The sequence below is a fragment of the Hyalella azteca genome, unplaced genomic scaffold (assembly GCF_000764305.2).
Source record: "Hyalella azteca isolate HAZT.00-mixed unplaced genomic scaffold, Hazt_2.0.2 contig10999, whole genome shotgun sequence".
In the NCBI taxonomy this organism is placed as follows: Eukaryota; Metazoa; Arthropoda; class Malacostraca; order Amphipoda; family Hyalellidae; genus Hyalella; species Hyalella azteca.
Window position 1 is genome coordinate 347,457 of NW_025941012.1, and position 27,955 is coordinate 375,411.

At 37.1% G+C, this 27,955-nt stretch overlaps 1 protein-coding gene across 3 annotated transcripts; it reads right to left on the bottom strand.

The window, feature by feature from the left end:
• Nucleotides 1–13,923: 13,923 nt before the first annotated feature.
• On the bottom strand, nt 13,924–25,460 carry LOC108665292 (zinc finger protein 260-like). 3 transcript variants are annotated; one of them, XM_018152028.2, is made up of 2 exons: nt 25,325–25,460; nt 13,924–16,804 (listed from the first exon to the last, which is right to left on the bottom strand). In XM_018152028.2, exon 2 carries the CDS (start codon nt 16,747–16,749, stop codon nt 14,668–14,670), a length of 2,082 nt encoding a protein of 693 aa, XP_018007517.1. In that variant the 5' UTR covers nt 16,750–16,804; nt 25,325–25,460; the 3' UTR covers nt 13,924–14,667. The 3 variants fall into 3 exon arrangements, with proteins under 3 accessions (XP_018007517.1, XP_018007518.1, XP_047738627.1); XM_018152029.2 differs by having other exon boundaries at nt 25,319–25,460; XM_047882671.1 differs by lacking the exon at nt 25,325–25,460 and adding an exon at nt 17,557–17,654.
• Between the last annotated feature and the right edge of the window lie 2,495 nt (nt 25,461–27,955).

Here is a 27,955-nt window from a genome sequence, read left to right on the forward strand (position 1 = left end):
ACAAGTCATATCTCCTATCATATCTTAATAAGTGAAATTCGAAACGAAAAGTTGTAGCTGTCAATGCAGCGTTGAAGCTCAGTAAGTTTTTGAGTAGTGATAAATGTACATGAGGCACGTTTGCTGTTTTAGACTAATGAAATTCTGTCCTAGTAAAGAAATTAACACTGTAAATAGATTTCATGAGAGTAATAAGCTGAAGAAATATGCCGATGATATACAGAGACTTTAAACACCGAATAAATACACCGATGCTCTAAACCAATGTAATACATCGAAGTAATACACCGACTTAATACTCCGACTTAATACACAGACATAATACACCGACATAATGGATCGACGTAATACACCCAAGAAAATTACACGTGATCTGAATTCTGTGACATACTGAGAGTAATACTTGATATAAATTCAACCTAAGCCCGAGCCAACGAAACCTTCGATGTCTCGGGCAACGTAACCAAGGTGATCATCCATTCATTCTATTCGACGCGGCGGTACTGCAAATTTGAAAAAGTTATCTCTAGATTTGCCGCAAAAGAAGTCGTGTGCATTGTTATGAGCTGACGCCAGACTCAATTTGCACTTCAAAGAACTACCTCCCGTCTGCCACTCCGCTTGTTGATGCGGAATTCAAGATTCGAAACGACACTTGGATGTCGCTAAAATATCCAGCACACACTTGTGTATCATTCAAGTAATGAACTCGCATCCGTACTCTGATTATATCGTCCTTTATTATATATAGTTGAAGTAGGAATCGAAAATTAACTTGGTCACACTTTCACAACACGTTTTTGGTCTGGAAAAGACCGTGAATGAAATTCTAGTTGAGCGTAAGTAGCTTTATACCACAATAATTTTAAATTTTCAAACTAATTCAGCTGAATTGTTCTGCCTGAATTTCAAAAAACATTAAATTATAATGACCTCAAATTTATTAATACCAAACTTGAGTGCTACTGAAGATGACAGTATCGTAGATGAAATCATTACTTCAGAATACGTTTGCCCTGCTAAAGATATATCATCTTATGGGACAGGATACACAACACAGACAATGTAGGATATCATTCTTAGGGATACCATCGCAAACATTGTAGAAGACGTCACCATCGCAGTCAAAATCGACACACTGAATAATCCACTCTGTAGGAGATATCCTGAAATTTGGCAGTTTTTTTAGATGCAGGATATCTCCATCAACACAATACAGCAAGTACACAAGCTCTTTCCCCGCCACAGCGTCTGCGCCTTGTAGTTTGCCTTTAATTCAACGTCGCTACGTGCGTATCACTGACGATCGCCTTGCCAATTTCTGACGGCAAACACGAAGCTCGAACGCTATTCTCAGAGCAAATCTACGCTAGTTCGCGAAACAACTTTTCGTCCAATTTTCGTTCCCATTTTCGTTCCCCTAATTTACGAAACATCATTCTGACTGATTTGTATTGTGTTTGTCATAAGGAGAATTTATGCACGTTTGAACACTGCACGTTTCATAGACTCATTGTCAATGACCCAAGCTGGATTTATATGCACTAGATCCACGATAAACCATTTCATGGTGCAATGGTGATGTGCACGTTGCGCAGAGAGTTGGGCATCCCAATGCACTTTGTGTGGTAACAAGTTAATTACCAAGTAATTATCCCGGGAAACGTTACGTTGGTTGGGTATCATAGCCATCTCAAATTCTCCCTACGAAAAAATATGATCTTTATGGGAGGCCCTTGGTTTGTTTCGATGTCTAAATAAGTGATAACAATTTTTAAAAATCGACACACTGAAACAGCGGGCTACCCGTTACATTTGGATTGTGAGAGAAACCAATAAAAAATGTCATTTCTATTGTCAAGGAACACCGCAAATGATGAGGCCAATGTTATGTACAACTAGGCGAACAATTCATGGTTACAATAATAGGCCTGCGACAACGATAAAAACTACTCTAAATTTGAAGTTGCTGAACTACGACTAGTATGGTCGCTGCGTCAGAATAAATCTTGGATTGTCACGCATGATTTATGCAATCATTTCATTTCAAACGATTTTCACACTTCGTATTTAATTTCAATAGTTAAAATTTCCAAATGACCTCCGCAGTAATCAGAAAAAGAGAAAATATAACTACTGAAGCGATTGGCTAGCACTCATGCATGATGTTGATGTATATGTCAAAAAATTACCGCGCGCCGCACACGTAACTTTTTACTAATGAAAAATTTTCCTCAGTAAAAATATTAGTATTTCCTAAATAACATCATCGTCAAAATTTCGTTATTACACTATCATTACCTTCCCCATAAACTAAAGACATAATATTATAGAATCTCGGCATTTGCATCCAATGCTAATGTCAACTTCTACACTTTACAATGTAGACAGCTACAATCAATTAATAATATGCACATCAAAACTGCTTAAATCAGTGTAATGCACTTTTAATATATGTGTCATAAACTGACAGCTAAACATCGTATCTTATGTAATCCAAGCAAGATTTTCAGAAACAATGAGAATTAATCAGCATAATGGACAGAATATCACACGATCGCTGCTTTTGGCCTACAATCCAACCAAATTCATGGAAAATTTTTTCAATGCCTGGGAATTTCTCTATAAATATTATGTAAATATCAATGCCCCAAAAAATATATTCTCAAATTTCGACTGCAAGATTTTCATACCTTGTACGATAGTTCTCCAGGCAATAACAATTCTTGTGCGGAAGAGATATTAACAAGTTTTTTACACTTCCGTGGTGTTCTCGAAAAAGAAAACTAAAATTTGTGCCCGTAATTCAAACTTCCGTAAGCCTTTACTGTTCTAGTTTGACCCATTATAGTTTCGTATTGAAGTTTACAAACATGAAGGGTCATTAAAAAGTTTTCGTGTTTGCCTCCGTAACGACGAACTACGAAGAATTTCCTCTGGCGAATAACACACACACAGAAAATTAATGTCAAATTGTTTCAATAGAGACACAGTATACGAGCCGAGAACTGAAATCTCACGAATACAATTTTTACCGAGCCTAACTGGGTCAACATGACACACTTTGTTGTTGCGCAGCTCATCAGTCGTTTGATTGACATTTTTCTTGTCAATCAACGTAGCTGAATGTGTCGCGACGTCGGCTGAGCTTGCCTCGTTGTTATTTAAAAGGAACGATCTCACTATGTTATTACAATTTCAGAGCCAGAGATTTAATAATATTATTGCTTACTCGCCACTTTTATTATTGTTATTATTATTACTATTATTATTAATTATTAATAGTATTATTATTACTATTATTAGCTTGCAACAAGTAATACAACCATGGACTAACGATACCAACAGTTTTTATTTATATTATTTCAATGTTTCGTTCTCTTGTTGAGTTGGGTAGCATGAATACTGGCATCCTTCCCCCAACTCTCTATTTTTGTTTGGGGCGTAGCTTAGTTTTGGTTTTGTGTTTAACTTATTTATTTTTTATTCGTTGACAGAGCGAACACCAAGAAATTCTTGGAAACAAGGAATCTCGGATGTAAAAATTCAACTTCCGCATTATTTGATTAAATAAAATGGAAATCAAAACAATCTTTGTCTAAACAACTGGCATCCCAGAGACCTTCAAGCCGCAATGGTGAAATTGAGCGAATTGCATTAGAAATACTTAATAAGACTTGAACTTTCCTTGTTTCGTGAAAGAAGTCTATAACTTTCACAGGCTTCAATAGAAACGGATAAACCTGGACGATGACTCACACCGATCGAAACACCGATTTGCATCATTTTGCAATGTGTTGTTGGCATCATTTGGCAAGAGAATTTGCGTAGGTTGTAAGGATTTCCGTATATATATTTCTTGTCGGTTATGTTTTGAAGTAGCTTCCAACTTTTCAAGATAGACTAGTTTTTAGCTACTTGATGTAACTTTGTACCTCCGGATTTATCAAGTCTCGTCATTTTTCACTATACCGTCAACAGTCAACGTTAACAGTCGCTATACGGGCATATATAAATAACAGTTGGAAACACGCCCACAAGCAACAAACATTGGCAAAAAGTACATCCCATTTCGGACAATATCCCTCTAATTTCCTTGAGTGAAGACTCCAAGCTGTGGACTAACTTGCGAGTGTTAGCAGTGTTCGGGTGGCGCGCCACACCCCTAACAAAATTTAGAGTCACCCCAGCTTCTGGTAACCCAAATCAGAAGCTGCCGCGTCTGTAAAATTTCACTGGCACTGGCAATCGGGAGATTTTTCGGAATAATAAAGTCAGAAAATTGCCTGCTTCCAGGACACGTTCCTGCAGTGTTTGCTCCGGAGGAGAGCGCTTGGGAAATACGAAAATCATGACCGAATCTTCTTGTATACACAGGGGTTAAACGAAATAAGGGTAATAACGGAGAAATCCAGAAAATATATTTTAGTATGGTGTAGGTCCATCTTTTGCGGCAACTACAGCCTCAATTCTCCGAAGTATTGATTCATACAAATTGTGGATTGTTTCCAAAGTAATTTTTGACCCATTTTTCAGTTAAAACTTCGTCCAGCTCTTTTAAAAACGATGGCGGCGAGAATCGACTTCTGACTTGCATCTCTAAAATCGACCTTAAATGTTCAAAAATATTCAGGTCTGGTGTTTGTGATGGCCAAATGCGATGCTCAACTTCATTAAAATGTTCTTCGTGCTATTTATCAATAATTTTAGCTATATGGATTGGGGCATTATCACTTTAAAAGATGGCTTTCTCCACCGTAAACAGTGCTTGAGCCATTGGATGAACTTGGTCTTCCAAAGTTCTTAAATAGTCACGGCTGTTGATTCTTCCATGAAGAGAAATCATTGGTTCGTCAGATTTCCATGAAATTGCACCCCAGATCATCACAGATCTCCCGCCATGTTTTAGAGTTGGGAGGAGGCAATCAGGATTAAATAACTCTTTTGGCTGTCTTCAAACGTAAACTCGGCCAAAGACCGGAAATAAGGTAAACGATGATTCGTCAGAGAAAATTGCTTTTTTTCATTGCTCGAGGGACCAATTTTAGAGGTTTTTATTCCACTCTAAACGCTTTGAAGCACTGGTATTTGAAACCAGAGGTTTTCTAATTGCGGTTGTTCCATAGAAACCAGGTCTCTGCAGCTCTCGACGGACAATCAGTAAGGAAACAGGGTTCTATAGGTGTCCATTGCGATCTGCTGTAATTTTAACAGTCGTGGTCTTTCGATTGTCCCTCACAATTCTATTTAGGTACCGACGGTCTCTCTCAGATAACTTCGATTTTCGGCCATACCTGTGCTTCGCTGGGATAATTTTTTCTTCTTTTTCAAAAGCAGTCATTAAGACAGAACCTCTAGAAGCGTCAAGCATTCGGGAAGCTTTGTCCCACTAGCACCTGCCATACGGGCACCAACAATTTGGCCTCTTTGAAAGTCAGGGAGATTTGCCTCTTATATGTTAAGTTATTGACACAAAACTTTTGTAAAAATATCTGTGCAATGATAAAATATCAGTTAGGAGCAATAATAAACAATAAAAAACAAAGATGTGTCACATTTTAGTCTTTACAACATGTTCAAAAGGTACGATATCAAAATGTCATGGGTTTCCCTTATTTTGTCCAACCTCTGTATTTAGTGAGTATGTACTGTATATAGTGATTTAATATAGAATACAGGGGGAAATATGGTGAGTGACAAGCGAGCCATCTTTACCATTATAACAGAGATATTTATAAAGAGAATAGTTTTTTATAAATCAAAATTAACTATCACATACTGATAGAACTATTTATAATATGTTCTGTTTTAAAAATAATTAGATACGATTTAGATCATTTAAGATTGCCAAGAAGGATCTTTTCATAGAACCTAATGCATTGTTACTCTTCCCGTTTACATAACAAAATTTTACAACCTTAAAACGTAGCAAATAATTGTAGCAGAAACTAATAAAAAATTTCTTATATCAATTACTTTACTCAAATAACTGAATTTCTAAAGCTTTTTTTTCGTGCTTCGATGCTGGCTCCAAACATATTTATTAACACTGCTGTAAGAATATGAACTTTGTATAATATTGGAACACTCATGACTGAATGATTTGATTTAACATCAATAGGAATGACTACTTCAAAGGATAAATTTTATTTCAATCTCCTTTTTTCTAAATTGAGGGCATGAAAGCTGACCTTGTCAGTCAGACACAAAGCTCTATGCAATCGTAATTCGCTTTTAAAAATAACTGCATATGCTCAAAGGCATCGATAAATTACTAATTTGCTGTATCGTTACTTCTCTGAGCTCAAGTCTTTACGTCTGTTTGATAAATGAAGACAGTTTCGAGGCTAGATACTGAATAATTATAATGTATTCGAGGAAAGATACTGAAATATTTTCTGTCACATCAGATGGTGACCGAGCAATCAAAATCTAGCTTTTCTCTAATTTTCGGGCAGTATTTTTCGGAGTTATGGCTCATAGAAGAATCTAAGTGAGAGAATTTGAAAAAATAATCAAGATCGGGGTTGTTCATAATCATGGTTCACCGGTGAATCTGAATTTAAAAACTCGTGATTAATCATCAAGTTTGCTATTCTTCAGGATCATGACTCAGTGGTGAGACTAAGTTAAAGATCTCTATATTAATTATCAAGGTTCGCTATTGTCCATTGTTAGAGCTCAGTGATGTAACTCAACTGAAGAATTGTAATGGAATTGAACAGCACGCGACCATCCAAGTGATGACTGATCTAACGAGAAGCAAATAAGGGCACATGGGCGCAGCGTGCTGCTGATAGATGGCTTTATTAGACGAACTTCTGGTCGAGACAAAGTCAACACTGACTGGGCAACACCAGAAGCTCCCAGTGTGCAATTTATGGAGGATCCTGCGATTCATAAGGCGTAGCAATGCCAGCTGTCATGAAGATACGCACTCGAGCGATGCCGAACACAGGCAATGCGATGACCAACGTGGTTTATATATACTTATATTATACTAGTTATATATATAAAGGGTGATCGAGGCATGAATCATTTATTTGTGATGAAGCAATCACATGCCTACTTTATAAGAGGCTCAAGCGATTTAGCAAGTGGATAAATCTGAATCCTAAGTGAAAACGTGAGGAATCGAAGCAAACGATCCACTCTGTATGATATCTCGGGCAACACACGTCGAATTTTTCAATTTTCAAAGCTTCGACCAGCACAAGACAAATTAATTTTGAAATTTGAAGTTCAAAAAACAAATTAAAATGAAATTATGAAGTTCAAAAGCCAAATTAGAATGACATATAATACATGAGAAACTGGATTGCATAAACACCAGTAATTTTAATCTTGCAAAATTATGATTTTTGGCGAAAATAAAGTCAATTATAGTTGAATGTGAACTAGAAACAAATGTAGACATGTGACATGTCAAAGCGATTGATGTTCAGCATAACAAAACAACATTACTGGAGATAGTGACATCTGAAAACTGAAACAAATCAAAATTTTTCCAGTCATGTTTTTAATGCAACTCTACGAGAACTTGGCTGAAGCAGTGTGCAAAAATTTTCTAGATAAATTCATGGAATTTTACTAACCCAATTAATTCTCTCCTCAGCAACTTTTGAATAGTTACTTTTATTCGCTATTTTTTGGTGTATTTTTCCTGTGTATATGTCAACACGACTAATGGGCTGTTTTTGCGCACCGAAATTGAATACTGCAAACATTTTTGTCGCTTAATTAAATCAAATCCTGGACGTGAGCCTGAAATGAATGATAACTAAAAGCTTTTGCCAGCAGATGCTGCCACCGAATTTTTATGTTATGCTAGCTGTACTCAAAACAATTCTAAGTAAAAAGAACTATTTGAATAAAGTATAGATAATACATGAGAACTGTCAAGGTGTTGCCATCAACACCTTGAATTTCCAACACCAATGGAGATCATTAAACCGCGCAGTACGACCAGGTACAAATGATAAGAACAGGACTTAATATGAAACGAAACAATGTAATAATAAAATGCGGCGAACCATTGCTGAAATTTCTTAAAGTAAACCTTTAACACGGTAAATGAGTACCGTGAATAATTTATAAAACAATGTAAACAATAATTGATTAATAAGTTTGTGTCGAACGTAAAATTCGAAATACATAATAAGAAGAAAAATTTAGTTATTTTAAATCAGTTAGGGATAACCAGTGAAGTAATTAAGAACATGTAAGACTTACTGGTCTAAGATGTCTTTGCGCACATATTAGCTTGTAAAGCAGATTGTCAGCAATACAATAGTCCTGTGATTAAACTCAATTGTAAACTATTAACATTAATTACACTTAATTCAACATGCGTGCAGAAGAATTAATTAGGATCGAATCCCTGTTGTTTAATGATGACAATGAAACGTTTTGACTGCTGCGTGCAATGTTGATTCTGCAACCAAAACCAGACAACTTAAGAGAATAAATAAATTTTAAAAAAATTGAAAGACTAGCATATTCCGAGCAAAATTTAAAAATGATGATAATGAGTATCATATTAAAACCTAGAAGCTATGCTAAATCCTCAGAAAAGCAAAAATTTCACAATAGATACTAAAATAATTGTAGAAGTTAACGCAAATTAATACGGTGATAAATCCTCAAAAACCAAAAAATTTTCCAATACATACTAAAATAATTATAGAAGTTAACGCAAATTAATACGGTGCTAAATCCTCAAAAAGCAAAAAATTGAGCAATAGATACTAAAATAATTATAGAAGTTAACGCAAATTAATACGGCAGCAATGAGCGGCAAAAGGAAGGAGGTACAGCAGATAATTACTCTTGTTGCAGACTTAATTAGGAGGACAAAGCCTTTATACTCGCACATTACCTCGGCCGGACTAGCAGAGAAGCGCGGCTGGAATTTGCCCTTAGAGCGACGAGTCGGTAAACCCTCTCATTTACCTCTTGCCTGTAACATTTACCACGTGCTTTAACAGTTACTTCGTACATTCAACAGTTACCTCGTACAGTCAACAGTTACCTCGTACATTCAACAGTTACCTCGTTCATTCAACAGTTACCTCGTACATTCAACAGTTACCTCGTACATTCAACAGTTACCTCGTACATTCAACATTTACCTCTTGCATTTAACAGTTACCTCATACATTCAACAGTTACCTCGTACATTCAACAGTTACCTCGTCATTTCAACAAAACATTTATCTCGTACAGTCAACAGTTACCTCGTACATTCAACAGTTAACGCGTACATTCAACATTTACCTCGTACATTCAACAGTTACCTCGTATATTCAACAGTTACCTCGTACATTCAATAGTTACCTCGTACATTCAACAGTTACCTCGTACATTCAACAGTTACCTCGTACATTCAACATTTATCTCGTACATTCAACATTTACCTCGTACATTCAACATTTATCTCGTACAGTCAACAGTTACCTTGTACATTCAACAGTTAACGCGTACATTCAACATTAACAGTTACCTCGTACATTCAACATTTATCTCGTACATTCAACAGTTACCTCGTACATTCAACATTTATCTCGTACAGTCAACAGTTACCTTGTACATTCAACAGTTAACGCGTACATTCAACATTTACCTCGTACATTCAACAGTTACCTCGTACATTCAACAGTTACCTCGTATATTCAACAGTTACCTCGTACATTTAAATTTCCCACGTACATTTACTTGTCGAGTAAATTGCTGCTTGAAAAACTGAACTGTTACGACGTTAATCACTATAACGTTAGTGAATAAATTAGGTCTTAATTACAATTTATGAAGAACAAGTTTTATGAGGATCTAATAATTTGCATTCATGTCGATTAAAAATATACATTTGAATTTAAAAGACGCATCCATAAGGGTTTGCTCTTTCCAGAGGACTGATAGCACTTATTTACTGTTAACTTTACTTTCTGAAGAATACAATTAGCGAATGAAAGTTGGTTAATGGTGAAATAATTACATCACCGTAGAATTTCCACGGAATATCAATGAACTGGTCGCGGGTAATAGGATGAGGGGACAATATGCATCACATATTCGTTGTTCTTTAGCAACAAATAAAAATAACTGTAGGGACACAATTTAAATTTGTTATCAGTTTCATTCATTTTCTAGAATATCTAGCTCATTTTGGCAAACCATCCGAGCTACATATAGATTGAAATTTTCTTTCTTTATCGATTCAGTTCTCCGTATTATCACATCAGACTTGTTCGCCAATTAGTGTTTGGGGGAAGACCTCCAATAGCTGCTATTATTTTAATCTAATTTGAAATATTTCCTTGTATAATATACTTCACTTATTCATTTCAATATGTATTATGCAATTAGGATTATTGCCGTTCGTTCATTCTACAGCTGCAACCTTCAAACTTTAAAAATACACATTGATCATTATCCACTGCAAATTCGTGTAACAATCCCCGCTCGCAGTTCACTTAAATTTTAGAGGTATCGAACCAACCGTTCCGCTATATAAACATTGTAAATAAATGATAAAAAAACTATTTTTTACCAACTAGTTTTATAGAATTTTATCAAAAAATAGTTTCCATACTCCGAAAATTATTTTGGAACATAGAAAAGTTATTTGTAATGAGCTGAAATTGAACTTCATTTATAGATAATGAGGAACAAAACGGATAATGAGCCGAAAAGAATAAGTATTCTAAATTTTCATTAATTGTATCTAACGAGCCGTAAAACTTACCAATTTATTTCTAACGTAAGTAATATGAACATGGCACCTGCTGCCATTTATTAAAATTCTGCAGCATTTCTAAATGCAAACACGGCGCGCTTCAGGCAGTCGTTTATGGCGCAAAAATTGTCGGCAGGAACGCATATTTTACGACGCAGCTTTGTAAAGGGAAAGTTTTTAATGCGCGCCAATAAAGTTGTAATGACTTGCATAGAAATGCATTCTGCCTATTAAATGCTCATCAATACGAGCAAAATAAGAAAGTAATTCGCAAGAAAAAGTAAATGCTGCGATGCCAAATTCGCCAGTGTGGAACGCAAGCAGTAAATAAAGAGATTAACTGGACAAGCGCGTTGAGACCTCGCAGTCCTTACGAGATTAGGGAGCATTTGTCTGGGCTCCTTAGCTGCTCTGTTAAACCTGCACTAAAACTAATAAGTAGCTTAGCGCTTACAACACAGAATAAGGGGAATTACGACTCCTCGTGATAAAGGGAGTACCTACTCCTCTTAATAAGAGGAGTAGGTAAGTACTCCTCTTAATAAGAGGAGTACCTACTACTCCTAATGACAGAAGTTACTCCGCTGGGTAAGTAGATTACCAGCGTCTCTTAATTATGAAAGGTAATATACTCCTTTTACCATAATAAGTACCTGTTTTTTCATTATGAGAGGAATGACTCCGAAAATCGTAGCCAAATACAAATCCAGTGCTGGTTTCTGGGTCTAGAGAATATAAAGAATAATAATATTACACATTTTCTCATTGAATGGAAAACGAAGTAGGAATAGTGTAAAAATTAATGTCGATCTTCACACAAAGCAAAGCACATTCTTAATAGATGATATTACACACATGTACTATTTTTTCTGGAAGTAATTTTCCCAGTAATATTACACAGGAAAAAAAGTAAAGTTGAGCGGGAAAGTTTCTAGGGGACCACTGCACCCACTCAAAATTCGATGCGTACACGTTACTCACTGTCGCGTCGTTCACGCATACTCACGCATCGGCAGCGTATTGTTAATTTACATTAAAATTCTAAAGGAACTGATTTATCACCCTACATCTTTCACGATTATTGCGAGAAATAGAATTTATTCAGCGCCTGTGGAGAAATTTCCGAAAAATTGGCGTATAGGCTTCAGATAAAAAGATAAAACTGAATACTCGGCGCAGATTCGGAATCATTGCCCCCATACATGCAAGATTCGCGATTCGCCACGTGATGCAGGATTCAGGTACTACTATGCAGGATTCAGGTCCTACTAAATGCAGGATGCAAGAAGCACTAGATGTCAAAATTTTATATGTTGAACTGCATATAAAATTTTGCAATCACTGCTGCAATATATTAGTAGCGCTTGATATAGTATTAAAAGCTAGCCCAAAATTTATTATTTTTACTGTGTTAAAGCAAGATTCATGCATCACGGTGAACAGGATTCCAGTAGCACTAGATGAAGGAATCAATGGGCTATAAACGCAATATTTAAACACATTTTACATGATTCAGGAAACACGATACTGGATTCAGGTAGCCATAGATGCAGAATAAAGATATCACTTGATGTACGATAAAAGAAGCGCTAGAGGCAGGATTATGGTATACCTAAATAGGATTCAGATTTTGCTATGATCTAAGTATATCATCATCCCTAGCCACCGCGAGGTCACCCTGCCCTAACGACCACCTCCAACTAATTAGGTCCTTGCGAGTGAAAGAAACCTTTGAAAATCCGAGCATTGCGACGCTCTGCCCGAGCGTGAGCGGTAACCCTGTAATTAAGAGGCACCTTATTTTTAGCTCAACTGTTAGGTAGAAATTACCACAAATTGCATATGGCACCAAAGGTGGGAAAAGATTGCCGCAGCTGTGAGGCTTGCAAGGTTATCAAAATTACAGGTGCCACATATTCCTGCAGTAGTGTTCACTTTCCGAGACACTTCAAGAAAATCTGTACGTAAGGAAAGGAAATTGTGGCAACTTCAAGGTTTTGTAGATTAGTCAAGTTTTCATTTTAATGTCTGCGATGTAAGTGGTGTGTTGATCGCTGTACATCAAATGTAAAGATAATTTCCTAAAGCCAGAATCGGCCATAATGATGTACATGAGCCGCCCTCCTATGTAGGTAGAGGAAATATGAAGTCGGGACATCGCTTGTAAGCATATATACGTCTTTGGAATCTTTCAAAATCATATAATCGCCGCATAATATGGTTTTTCAAATGGTTCTTTTCTAAGAAATTCATTTTGTGCAAGATGCCTGGACTCTCAAAGCATCTTCGTAGATAAACCGAAGCTCCTTGCAAAATTCAGTTCTCAACATTATCCGCCAGCCAGAAATCGCAATACAAAGAGGGACGGAAAATTATTTCACGTCGAGAAAATATTTTAAAAGAATCCTCAGCTCGATTCCTATCCTTTCTTAAAGATTTTATCTTCAGCACTTGTCCGATGTCACGAGCGCCAATCTGGAAGCGATCTTCTCGAAGTAATTTTTAAAAAATATATAAAAAGAATTTATTTTGGCGCTCTCGGGAGCATTGGTTGCTCAAAGAACTATGGGCTCAGTAAATATTAAAGACTCGTAGGTCCATCATTAAATTCAGAGGCGCAACCCAGATCGCAAATGCGTTATCTCTTGCACGAGAGACAAGTGAGTTTGTTCAAATTTCTCAGTGCGATAGCCATATTCATTTCTCGTTACAGCTCTCAATTAGCTAGTTCTCTCATAAAGGATCCACATAATGGCAATCCTTCGTCAAAATTGCATAAAAGAACACAAGCAAAATAGTCGCATTTTGATTTATGCTGATATCATGCAATGAATCATGAAAAATAATTTTCTATGTTCATTTATACGTATAAAATACGCTGTTGTGGAAGCCTCGGCCTCGGACTTCTCGAGAAAGCCTTGGCCAAGAAGGCAAAGGCTTCCATCACTCAACAAAGAAGCCAGCGCACCTCGACTGTTAATTTTTCTTAACTACATTAAATTGCATTGATATGATGTATATTGACCAACTTTAACTCACAGATAATAATAGCAGTATAACAATGCTTTCATATATATATAACAAATATAAGGAAAACAACGAGACTTCGTTCTCAGTCATGTGCAGGTTTCAACTAAAGCGGTTGATCAATCAAAATACATCATTACAAAAACAACAAATTTATTGAAAAATATTAAATAACACGAGAATTATTTCGTTTAATTTTTAGCGAAAATAAGTTAGTTCAGAGGAATTTTCTACCTCAATTGATCATTTTCGAAAACAATAATACACAAAGTTACCAGGACGGATTTAAAAAATTTATGTTATCATACTTTCAATATTATATTTCGGGCGAACCAAATAACTTATTGAAACAGCAGTCGAGATTTGACAACACAAAACTCTATGAAAAGTAAGATACGTAGAAGCTCGGGGTGATAAGAGGCCACGTAAATATCTAGACCACAAAAAATACAAAATATGAATACATTAAACAAGGTTATAACGGAAATAAATGCCTACGTAGCAAGGAATTAAAAGTGTTTTAAATATGTTATAACTGAATAAAGATGAAACGGTAAATGAATACCATCATGTAATTACAATAAATTCTGAGAGATTATAATGTAATAGGTAATTGATAACATGTCCATACGAAACCTACAGCGTTTATTGTTATACGCATGGAAACCAATAGCACCACAATAGTCAAAATCAAATAAGAAATCAATTCCTGGCTGAGCAATATTTTAGGGAAGTGAACAGAGCTGAAATTTGAAAAAATAATGTTCACTAATCCAATGCGGCGAAAAATGCAAAAAAATGTAATAATTTAAATAGTAAATGATAAGCGAAATAGTTTTTCTTAAACTAAATTTTTACAAATTTAAAATTTGAAAGCAGCGAATCCAGCAACTTAGTCGTTCGCTTTATTTCTTTCTACGACCTCGCTTGAACTTATTTTTCTTCTCATGTCTGGACTCGTAATGACGCTGACACAGTTCGTACGTAGCAAAAGATGCGCCGCAGACAGTGCATTCGTACGTCTCGATTTCCGTGTCCACGTCGTCACTTGTTCCGCCCTCAACAGGCACAAATTCATAACCCAGTTGGTCAAAGCTTTCAGAATTAACTGAATCATCAAACTTTAGGGGACTTTTCTCTTCCTTGACGACGAGGGAAGTAATGCTAGGCATGTTGTCCGCGGGGCTGTCAGATTCGTGGGCTAACTTACAATGTGACTGCAACGAGTCCTGCGAGTCAAAACGGTCATCACAACTGAAGCAATCGAAAGACGTCTCAAAAGAATCTATTGGCTCCAGCTTGATTGAGTCTTTGATGGGCGTTTCATCAATATATAAAATTTTATTAGCTTCTTCATCGGATTCATTGGGTAACAGGACGATACCTTTACCGACGCAGTCTTCGGCAGAAGATGAATACGGTATTTCTTTTTTTACCGACTCGTTAGTATGCTCGTTGTGTTTTTCAATCAAATGTTGGTTGAGCTGACTAATGCGCTTGAATGCCTCAGCGCAGATATAGCAGGAATGTTCCTTCAAATTATGGAAAATTTTCATATGTATTTTAAGGGCCTTCTGGTCAAAAAATTTAAAGTCACACTCGGTGCATTTCAGCAGCCGCGAATTGCCTTTTCGTTGGCATCCATCAGCGATGTGACGGACTAAAAAACGCCGCTGCTTAAAACCTTTAGAACACGATTGACATTTGTAAGGCTTGTTTCCACTGCGAGCATTGCCATGAAACTCTCTCCTGTGCTTCTGCATGTGCCTGTTATAGCGTCCCGTAATCCAGAAGTCTGTCTCACAAATGTGACACTTCAAAGGAACGTTCAAGTGCATGTCTTTGTGTTTACGTAAGCTGTCAGGCAAGACGTACGCTACGTTGCACAGATCACATCTGAAGTTCTGCTTGCCTTCGTGCAGGCGCATATGATCTATCAGATGACGCTTTAACATAAACGACCGCGTGCATAGCTCACAATTGAAAGGTTTGAGGTTATAATGACGTAACATGTGCGCCTTCTTGTGAGAGTAATACATGAAAGTTTTGCTACACAAATTGCATGAAAGAGGTCTCATCGTACCATGCGCTCGCTCGTCATGCTTCTTGATGGAGTCCTTGCTCACGGCTGTGTAAGAACATTTGTCACACTTGAATGGTTTCTCTCCACGATGTATTTTGTGATGAACAATGAGGTAAGCCTTCGTTGAGAACTTTTTATTGCAGTATTGACAAGCCCATTTCTTCTCTGAAGCGAGCTGATTAGCACCCGGGAACTCAGGATGCATTTGGCTAATATGCATTTTGAGACCCAATGCCGAGTTCAAAATGACACCGCAAATGATACAATCAACGTCGTCTTGCGAATGTTTAGTGAGCTCGTGAGAGTTCCGTTCATTGATGCTATTGAACGATGCAGAATTGCAAAATCTACAGGCAAACTCTTTTGGATTGGTGTGTTCTTCCATATGTTTTTTCCGGCTAGTTCTGTGATTGAAAGTTTTGGGACAGAAGTCACAAGAGAATGGACTAACACCAGAATGTCTCAACATGTGAGGCTTAAGGTTTCCTTTCTGAGAAAACCTCTTGCCACAAATCTTACAAACGTAAGGCTTTACGCCCCAATGTTTTTTAGCGTGACGCATTAAATCGGCATTAGTTAAGCAAGCAAATTTACACACGGTGCACTTGAAAGGCTCACTGGGGGATGAAGCTGGCGGACTGGGGTGCTCCGCAACTACAACTTTCTTTTCATTTACTGGACTAGAATGCTTCTGCTTCATGTGACGCTCCAAGCGTTCCTGAGTGGCACACTTACGCTTGCAAGTTTCGCATTCAAACCACAATTGTTCAGTGCTTGGTGTGAACACCAGATTCTTCTGGAGTTCTTCATATTGTTCATTGAAAGCGTCACTGTAAGTGCAGCCATATTCACTCAGAACTGATTTTCTCTTCAGGTCGTCCTCTGATATCACTGATATTGACATCTTTCAGGATTCAGATTGTCCACTTGTAATTATATGTCACGGCACGGCACCCAATCTGAAAAAAATTGTGAATACATCATTATTTTGAAAAATTGCAAATACAACAAGAGCAAAGAGAATCCTTCAATGACAGAGGAACAATTGAAACGCATATAGAGCTCAAACTTGACCCCTTATGAAAAATTATATTCAAGAAGTGCGAGATCACCCGGCAATGCCAGGGATATACGGTATTTCAGAATATCGTCATCCCGAGTCCAGTCCTTTCCTATAGAGTCCAGTCCTTTCCTATAGAGTCCAGTCCTCTCCTATCGAGTCCAGTCCTCTCCTATCGAGTCCAGTCCTTTCCTATAGAGTCCAGTCCTTTCCTATAGAGTCCAGTCCTTTCCTATAGAGTCCAGTCCTCTCCTATAGAGTTCAGTCCTCTCCTATAGAGTCCAGTCCCCTCCTATCGAGTCCAGTTCCTGCCGAGTCCAGTCGTTTGAGTATTAACAAAAGGTTTAATGATGCATATACCAATCACAGACAATCGAATTAGAAGAATTTCAGTTATTAAAATGAAACGTAAATCAATGAGTTCATATGAAAAATGAAAAAGCATGAAATACAAGATTTTATTCTATTCCAATGATGAAAAGAGTTTTCTTGGCTCTGATATGGATTATCAAAATGGGAAAATGGGTAGGTACTAGACATCCGAAAGTTGCCTAAGCTTATGGTGAATGCCGATATGAAAAGCAAGATATGGTATGCAGGGAAACAGATTATCTGCTTAGGGATGACATTTGCTTCTTTCCACTACCGTACCTTCCTTTTTAGCAATAATGTCACAGCAGGACTTGCAGCAGTAGCTGGTCATGGACTTTGGCTCATCAGCTTCAAGAAATATATTGGTGGAATGCTGACCTCTGAAAATGAAAACTATGCGATTTGCTCATAGAAGTATCACTTTACCCGTTTGTTTGGTTATGAGTGATAATTTTTAACTCACATTTTTAACCCACTTTATAATTCCCATCAATTTTTGTTGACTATAGTACTTATTGTAGACTACACATGCATTTTCTACAGCAGTTTTTGCCAACAAGATGAATAGTTTGCAGTACCACTTCATGGTTCATCTTGATGCAGTATTGCAAGATGTCATTGTGACTCATTGATATAATGTACCAAACTCACAAGTTTAGCAGTAGGTATTGAACTTTAGATTGTTTTGTAGCTCAAGCATCACAGTAACATTACAATTACATTTAACCAGAAAACTTGGTTATTTTAAGCATCAATACTTATTAAATGCATATTTTATTGCAGTCCTATGATAAATACCATGTACCTCATATGACGCACAATGAACCTGAAAGAAAGTACCTAGTTTCCATTCCAGGTGATATGCACCAAAAGAGGCTAATGGTTTTCAAGTCAGAATCTTTTAAACGCAACTTAGACAAGAGCGCCAAACTACCTGCCAAGTCTGTACCTAAAGTTATTAAAGTTTGAATGAGTTGCATAGATATCTAGTTGGCTATTTTGGGAGTTGCAATCAGTGTGTAAAAGGCCAACAAGTTACCGTATATCATACATGAAATGCTGCGTTGAAAATTAAACATGATAGTGCACGGTAATTTTGTACTCCACTGATATTTATCATATAAGTATCACTGGAATAGAAAAAACAGCAAATACCAAGAATTTTTCATCTCTATTACAGCTGCTTCAGAAGGTGTAAAGTGTGGACTGGACATAGAATCCAACTTATAGTGGCTCATGGCCAGCTTGTACCTATATTTTCCAATAGGAAAAAGTTTGTCAATATTTTAAAAGTCAAGCAACTCTGTAAATTCAGCTCAAACACTTGATGAAAATATAATCCTTTATGAGTTTAAATCATTTTAACAAGGAAAATTATATAATAGGTGTTTTTATATATGAATTGGATTGAACTAGGAACATGGTCATAACACAGCTGTGCAAAAGTTTTCTGGCATCTCTTATTGATATTCTTAACATTTTTCATGATTTTTGTAGAACCCCAAAATTTAGACAGTGTACGGTATGCATAAAAACTATTGCCACTTAAATAATTCATGTTCTGTTAATTAACAAAGACAAAATTTAAAGTTTTTTATGTACTTTGTGGCACCATGAGTGAAATTCAGCTGAACCAGTAAACAAATATGATGGCATGGGTGGTTACAATTCAGATTCCTCTTTCCATTTCAAACATGACTTGACCAAATTAAGTTGTCATTTGAACAAGGGGATAAGGAGAAAAGGATCCTGTGCATCAAACATAAAATTCTCCTCTTTGCCATTCCAATGATTTGTTATGCTCTGTATATACATGGTTTTTGCACATAGTACCAAGTTACTGCATTAATTTTCGTCTCCAGAGCTGAGGAGCAGAAAAAAAATAAATTGTTATAATACGTATCTGGGATATCAATAGAAATTTTACTTAATAAATGTGTACTAAATACGTGCTTGCCATTGATATTTTCTAGCTACATTCCTTCATAGCAATATATTTCCAATAAATTTGGAATTAGGAATGAAACTAGAGCCTTCCTGCCCTTTTCATAATTGCAAGATTCCTGCTAGATGAATTAGCTCTTATCTAATTATTAACTAAAGGGCACAATCAGGCAGCAAGATTCCAAATGTATATTAAATTTATCACCTTAGAGCTGCAAGATTTCATAAACAAGAAGAAAATTACGATCCTGTACATAGCCGCATAGATGACATCTTATTTGGAATATTGTGCAAAATTTTCTAAAATTGAGGGAAAACTTTTATTTCACATATGATTTTCAAAAATCCTAGCTAAAGATAGGCCCTTTCTGTATTTTCTACAGAGAAATTTTAAAAATGTCATTGGAACAGGTAAAATTGGCCAGATTTACAGTCATGTTTGTCCAATTGATGGGTGGCTTCTGACCATTTTCCACTTTAAGATGGCATCTGCTTGATTTTTAAGTTTGACTCCAGCATTTGAATGGTACCAGGCATGAAATATACCGTACTGGTACTGGTATCTCCCATTTGAGCAGCAACTTGAGCTTCCCTACCATTTTTGGAGCTGCAAGATTCCATCTAGTGATCTAGAATAAATTCTAGATGAATTAGCCTATCTCCTAACTAATTATCAATAAAACTGCATAATCTAGCCACAAGATTCTTAATGCATTAAAAATTGCTCACTCTGGGGCAGCAAGACTTTATTTATAACTTATAAGTAGGAAAATTGTACTCTAAAGCCAATCTATGCTATTATGTAAAAAATGTTTCAACTTTGCAGTTAGAAACCTTTGGTTTAGAAAAATCTTCAAAAATTATAGGCAAAAAAGTGGTATCATATTTCTTATCTTTTTCAGGAAATTTTGCAAATATCATGAAAATGGATAAAATTATGTATAATAATGGGCATTTTTGTCTTATTCACAGGTCACAGCCAGCTAGCACAAAAGCAGGTGGCTTTTACCAAATTTTCCAACATGGCATACACGATGAATTGATAATACAAGTTAATAATTATTTGGATTGTTCAATCCAGCCAGGACCAGTCTCACCAGTCAGTCACAAGTCAGGCATGGAATATATCTACTTGGCAAGCGGCGACTGAATTTTTCAAGCCGTGGTTTTATGGATTTGCCAGCCGTGATTCCATTTCTTCAAGCCGTGATTCCATTTCACCGAGCCATGAATTCCATAGTATCTCGGCCATGAAAAGCCATTTACAAGGCGTGAATTTACTTACAAAGTCCATGTACGTGTTACCCCAAATCTCTAATTTTACCCTAAAACAGTCAAACGGCAACAATAAAATTTGTCTGTACTGTAAGTTGAGCACATGTTAATGCAATCTGACCGCTTTGACATGACCGCAACTATGCCCGAGCTTCAACAAAACGTTTACCGTAAACTGGGGTAACTTTGACCACTTTTTTTCAAAATGATGCCATTTTTTTAATAGATAAGTTAAACTTAAATTGAACCATGCAAAATACAGGTCTATACTCTAGCTTTACTCACCATAAATTGCTGGCTCCTGCCTCTCATAGTTTTGATGTAATTAAAAAAAAATCGCTGGTCTTTTTTACCCCAGCTCTGGGGGTATCTTTGACCGGGTGGTAAAATCAATTTTATTTTTTGGTAAAATAACTCCATGCATTGTAGTAGAACTTTTCTAGTTACATATGCAAAAGAAAAATTTTAGGAAAGTGTCATAGTTTGCAAATGGGGGGCGCTGCCCCCAAATGGGCAAAATGTGACCATCTAATGGCAGCCGTGACGGGGTAACATTGACCGGTTTGGAAATTAAGTTGAAATTACCATATATAAGACTCTGTAGAGTCTGAAACATGAAGAAAAAAACATTAATAGGTGTATCAAACATAAAATATGTTATATAGGTACGTACCTATGGTGATTTTAACTTAATTTCCAAGCCGGTCAATGTTACCCCATCACGGCTGCCATTAGGTGGTCAAAGTTACCCCATTGGGGGGCGGCACCCCCCATTTGCAAACTATGAAACTTTCCTAAAATTTGTCTTTTGCATATGTAACAAGAAGAGTTCTACTGCAATGCATCAAAACCTGGAGTTATTTTACCAAAAAATAAAAAAATTGGAGGGGGTACTCCAACAGGCTTTAAATAATAGCTCTTTTTTGTGGGTCACATTTTTAATTTTTTAACCTATTAGATAAGTAAACTTTGTAAATCTTTCTATTGTGTTACGTAGCCTCAGTATTAGGCCTTTAATACCCATTGACAAAATTTTTCTATGTCAAATAGTTTTTGAGTTTTGGGGGTTTTTGTTAAAAAAACGAAAAGTGGTCAAAGTTACCCAGGGAGTCAAAGTTACCCCAGTTTACGGTACCTAGTTGATTTGTTTACATTACAATGTTTACGTTTTTTCTGCAGGACATTTTGGCTGGAAATTGGAATGGTAAAACAAAGCAGATTGTGCAAGCTGAAAATTTTATGAAATGACATGTTTGCAAAGTGCAAACCGCGATTTTTCAATCAAACAAAAATTTATGACATTCAAGCCGCAAGATTTCATACTTAATGAAATTATATGATATTAGAGCCACAATATTTCAGACAAAAATAAGACTTTTCCAGCCCTGTCACAAGTTAGGTACATAATCCACACTCAGGATTATGTATGTTTTCAGGGAATTTTCCCGCGCATTTTGACTTTTTTCAAGCTACTGCGGCGCACAGTTGGTGCAACTTCTGGCCATCCCTGCTTGCACGCGCAAGCGTTGGCGCAGCACGTGCAAGCGTCGGCGCAGCGCGCGCAAGCGTCGACGTAGCGCGCACATACATTTTGTCAAGGGACAAGAGACAGAAAATATATAATACCTAATAATTAATATGCATTTAATTATCCATTAATAATCTATGATTTTCCTTGATATGGAAATTTTGTGAAAGCAAAAATCTAGAAATTTATTTTCAAAGAAATTTTCTACAAATTTCTTATACGAACTGGTGAACATCGTTAGTGTTTGTTTACCTTCCGTAGACCGTCTGGTCCGGACGTGAGGCAATATTCAGTCCGGATGTGAGGCAAGTGGTGAATAACCAAGTCCTCAGAAATTGGACATATGAAGTAAACAAATATTAGTGTTAAATGACAGATTTTGCTCGTTCTATATATACTATTATTGCGCTGATAGGGTTATTAGAGATTCTACGATTAATGAAAGGAGTCAGAAATAATTTCATCATTGTAATTAATGGAAAAATAGTTTTGAGTGCGAAATCTATGTAAATAAAATATGTCCTGACATACGTAACTGTCATCAGAAATTCCCAACATCGTCTTTACATACTTTTACGCAATGCTGCTTCATCGTCATGTGATAACGTCTCGGACAAATTTACGGCTGTACTTGCGGCCCGTTTCGCGGCTGGACTCTGCCTGAAATTTCTCCAATAGTACTGAACGTAGTTCAATGAAACTTGGTACACATATTCATTATGGCCTAACGGTGATGTCAAGCTCGTGACAATTATTTTTAATATCGCCTTCATTTATGAGTTATATGACGAAACGTACCAAAATTTGCAGTGTACCACTAGTACGTCTCGGACAAATTTGCGGCCGGTCTCGCGGCCGCCGGACTAAAAACATAGAAAAAACCTAGCCAATCAACGAAAACCTCGCAGGTTAGGTCCAGTTAGGAACAGGTTCCATTAAAAACACATAAAACCTAGAAAAACTCATAAAAACACTAAGAAAACCTTTTGGTCGCGAGACTGGCTGCCAGTCCGGCTGTAAATTTGTCCGAGACCTGTGTACCAGCCATTTCTTCTAAAATACTGAACAGATTTTAATGAAACTTTGCATGTAGAAACCTAACCTCCCAACGGTGTGATGTTTAGCTCGTGACAATTTTTTACGTTTTGCCTTCGTTGGATCGTGATTTAAACAGCAAAATTGTGTTTAAATTCGCAGTGTACCAGAGATTTCTTCTAAAATACTGAACAGATTTGAACGAAACTTTGCATATAGAAACCTAGCTTCCCAATTCCAACGGTGATGTTTAGCTTGTGACAATTTTTTCTATTTTGCCTTCATTTGCGAGTTATACGGAGAAACGACCAGCATTTCTCAGGCCAATTTTTGAACTTGCATTGACCAAGAGCCATATACACAAAGCCGTATAACTCGCAAACGAAGGCAAAATTGACAAAATTGTCACGAATTAAACATCACCATTGGGAAGTTAGGTTTCTCTATGCAAAGTTTCGTTCAAATCTGTTCAGTATTTTAGAAGAAATCTCTGGTACACTGCGAATTTAAACACAAATTTACTTTTTAAATCACGAATGAGGGAAAAGAGAAAAATACTCATCAACAAAGGCAAAACGTAAAAAAATTGTCACAAGCTAAACATCACACCATTGGGAGGTTAAGTTTCTATGTGCAAAGTTTCGTTCAGATCTGTTCAGTATTTGAGAAGAAATATCTGGTACACTGCTAATTTCAGCACATTTTGTCATAGAGCTCACGAATGTAGGCAATATTAAAAAGAATTGTCACGCGCTTCGGCGCTTGACATCACCGTTAGGGTACGCACACAGTGAAAGCAGGTTTGCCTGCGCGGGCAACCTGCTTCAACCTGCCACAAGAATGAACATAGGATAATCATGTAACTGTTCACAGTGAAAACCTGTACGGATAGGCTTCTGTATTCTTAGTCTCGGTTCAGGCGCCAGCCTGAGCAGGTAACCAGCACGCTGGCAATCTGCTTTCACTGTGTGCGCACCCTTAGGCCATAATGAATATGTGAACCAAGTTTCATCAAGCTATGTTCAGTACTTTGGGAGATATTTCAGGTACAGAGTCCGGCCGTAAATTTGTCTGAGATGCATAGTGGCAAAGCAGAGAGTTTTTTAGACTCTCCCTCAAGTTCATTTTTGAGTCCTATAAGTAGACCAGTAAAGTATCATGCATAGTGGCAAAGCAGAGAGTTTTTTAGACTCTCCCTCAAGTTCATTTTTGAGTCCTATAAGTAGACCAATAAAGTATCCTGGATACCAGCATTATCATACATAAGAAATTAGTTTAAATCTCGAGTAAATGAGGAAATTAAAAATGAACTGATTCTAAAAATGCTCTGGTTTGCCACTATGCTGAGATGTATGAGTCTCTTGAAGCTATTCATATTTTATTAAAGTTTGTTGTTAGTCTATATAATTAACCTTCAAAGTTGTGAAAAATGAGAACTGACAATTTAAAAAAAAAAGTGCAGTGCATGTATTTTTGTTTTCAATGGGTTTGCACCGCACAAACCCATTTCTCCAGCCGGTAGGATGTCGGGAACGCAACGTATTCCTGACATTGACATTCGGGTTTGTACTATTTGCCAAAGTCAGTCCTTCGTCGGGCGCTAATACCTTCGTCGGTGCTGCGCCGTATCTTAACCAAGTAAGTAAGTCCTTCGTTAAAAGGAGCCAATCTCAAGCCATGTGGATTGTCGCCTTCTACTATTCAGTTTTGTAATTAATTTCCAACCGAATTGTGATCTATGAATAATTATTGAGAACGCTGCCGACTCTTAGAACCTGAGTTAACACGTTAGAAATCTAGTCAACGCGATGCAGATATATGTTCGTGCGTGATAGCGTTGCCGCGCATTCATCTTTAAACAACTTTAGTAGCACGGCGCAGGCTGGCGCACGGTGCACTTTTTTACCGGCATATTTTGGCGCACGGCGCAAATTGATGCAATGATAATAAAAATTCCCGCGCACCTGGCACATCTTCCTGACCGTGGGGTACATTAGCTAAGCAGCCTAAGCTAGAACCCAAAAATTTAGGTAATATTTTTTTTTTGGTTTGATTACATCCCAGAATTTAACCATTAACACTGCTTCAATATTAAAATTTATATAAATTTTCTTGGCGTTAGATCAAACAACAGGAATGGATATTAATTTTCGATTTGGTTGATAATCAATAAGACACACTTTGACTTCAACTGACAGTCTGACAAATGAACCATACAAACATCTATGTTCTTTAAAACAACTTATAAATTTAACTCACACTCACTTGGCGCGAAGATACTATAGTTTTTAATTGAGAGGTCAGTGATACAGAAATTCTACAAAAACGTAAGCCTCTTCTCTTCAAACTTCAATGGCAACGGGCCACTAGCTTAGCTGCAGCTCATCAGTCATCACCCCTTCCACAAAGTAAGTAGAAATGACTTCGACCGGCATTTTCAGCATCCGCAAGAACATAACATAACAAAAAATAGTGACCGGCGCTAAAGAGTAAGTCTGGTGTGGCCTGTCGCCGATTCTTGAACTTTTCGTGACGTTCACAAAAGATCTAAAATCGTGTCATTTGACCGGATCTTTTCAAGACTGACGATAATTTGAAATTGCTACTAGACTTCCACTGGGTTTGATATGGTGCAAGGCATTTCAAGTCTGAACATTTTTTTGCTATAGCTTATTGCCTATATAGTATATCTAGTCTGTTCTTGAACGCGTTCATACTCGTAGCGCCAACGATATAATCAGGGAGTCTGTTCCACATGTCGGTGATTCGAAGCGAGAAGAAATGTTGTCGCGTGGGCAAGTTGCAGTGCTGTTTTTAACACGTTTTTCTTAGCTTAGCTTCGCGTTTGTTTGTTTGTTAAAACGTTTTTCTTAGCTTAGCTTCGCGTTTTTTTGTTTGTTTGTTGTTAACATTGACAACGAAAATTAGCCCACTTCTGATTGCTCTAGAGATCTGAAATTCGGCATGCAGGCTATTTTCGCCTAACAATTTCAGATACAATCATAAAAACTTGCTATTAGAGACCTAAATTAGCTTAATCGAGTAAAGTATATATATATAGTATATATATATAGTATGACGTGCGGGCGCTGACGTTATAGACGAGCAGGCGCTGACGCTGCGTATCATCGATACGTACGTCAAGTCATGCTTTTTAGTCCGTGCAGCAACGGACTAAAAAGGAGAAAATAAAATACTTTAAAATACTTTTTAAAAAAACACGTTTTTCTTGTGGACTAAAAAGTAGAAAATAAATTATGGCTCGCCCCAAAAACGTGGCTCGGGCTGTACGTTCACCATCAAATTTCCAAAATTCGTGTGTTGTGTGCTTTTCGCTTTAATCATAAATCTGCCCGACACACGTTTTTTGGGGCGAGCCATAATTTATTTTCTACTTTTTAGTCCACAAGAAAAACGTGTTTTTTTTAAAGTATTTTTATGGATTTTATTTAGTTTATAGCCATGGCCCCTGGTGTTGGTTCTTGTTTGAAATTCTAGTAATCCTTCTGGGACCTTGTATAAAGCATGAGTATACGTATACTTGTATACTTCAATGAGGTCCCCCAAGCAGACGTCGATAACTGAGGCTTGGAAGCTTCATAATTTTTCTTCAAAGGACTTGCCCTTCAAGCCTGGAATTATCCTTGTTGAACGTCTCTGAACATTTTCTATTACATTATTGTCCTTTTCAAATCTCGTTGACCACACAACGTTTCCAAACTCTAGATTCGGGCGCACGACAGCAACAAAAAACTGCTTCATCGCTTCTACACCTAGGAACTCTTAAGAGCGTCTGATTAGACAAGAAAGTTTGTTGAATGTATTAGCTATCGTTTCTACATGCTTAGAAAATTTCAGCTCCTTGTCGACATAAACTCCGAGATCTTTTTCCGCACTAGAGTTTTATTCGATGTTTAATTTACTAGTTTTTGAGGAAGGACGGGTGTAGCCGAAAAAGAATATGAATGTATACATAGTTTAATAAACACGTGAGAAAAAAGGCATACGTTAGTGGCGTGAGAGTGAGGAATGGAAAGAAAATCTAGCCTCAAATTGTACCAGATTAAAACAATACCTAAGTGTAGATATACTTGTATGTAATAGGATCAAGGGTATGTCCTTCTTTCCATGCTAGAGCCGTAGCGTTAAGTGTAAATTAACGTACACACAAGTGGAATTAGTGAAGAGAGGATGAGTGTTTTTAGGCGATGGAAGTGTAAATTAAATCTAAAGCCCCTGATTGGGCAATGACACACATTGCAATCATTATAAAATAGCCAGTGGAAGTCTATCAGAGTTTTCGAAAACAGATGAATTTTCCCATATAATTTATTTTTGCCTCTAATGAAGATGACAGTTTTTGGCGCATTTTCTAATCTATGGAAAAAATGGGCTATTGTGCTCGTCATGTCCGTCCGTCCGTAACGTCCGTCCGTGGGCAAAGTCACACACACTCGTGTCTCTGAGTGCAAGGCCAGCTCCCGGCACGTCACGGACGGATGAGAAAATGCGCTCTCTGTCACTCACTGCTATGAGTACTGATCTAACTTTTTTACTTTATGAAATCAGGGTTCCGTCCGTGGACAAGCATACTAGAGGTCGAAATAGCCTATGAACTTATGTGTCAAAAGCCACAGTAGCCGTAAAATCACAGCCACTGCCGAATCCAGACTTATTTCACAAATTACAAGCCTCCGTAATTCTACCTCAACTCCCAGCACGCCTTCCTTCCCAAATTTGAACTAACTGGACCTAAAATTTTCATCGTTGGCAAGTGCAGGTGAAGAGGGAGGTATACCCAGCTATCGGCTAGAGAAAGAGTCGAGATCTCGGCCAAGTGAGCCGAGAATTTGTGATATAATGCCATATAGTTTTTGCTGACTCATACGGTAATTA

Bases quoted from the DNA above. Each gene is read 5' to 3' on its own strand.
- LOC108665292 (XM_018152028.2), bottom strand. From the start codon at position 16,749: ATGTCAATATCAGTGATATCAGAGGACGACCTGAAGAGAAAATCAGTT.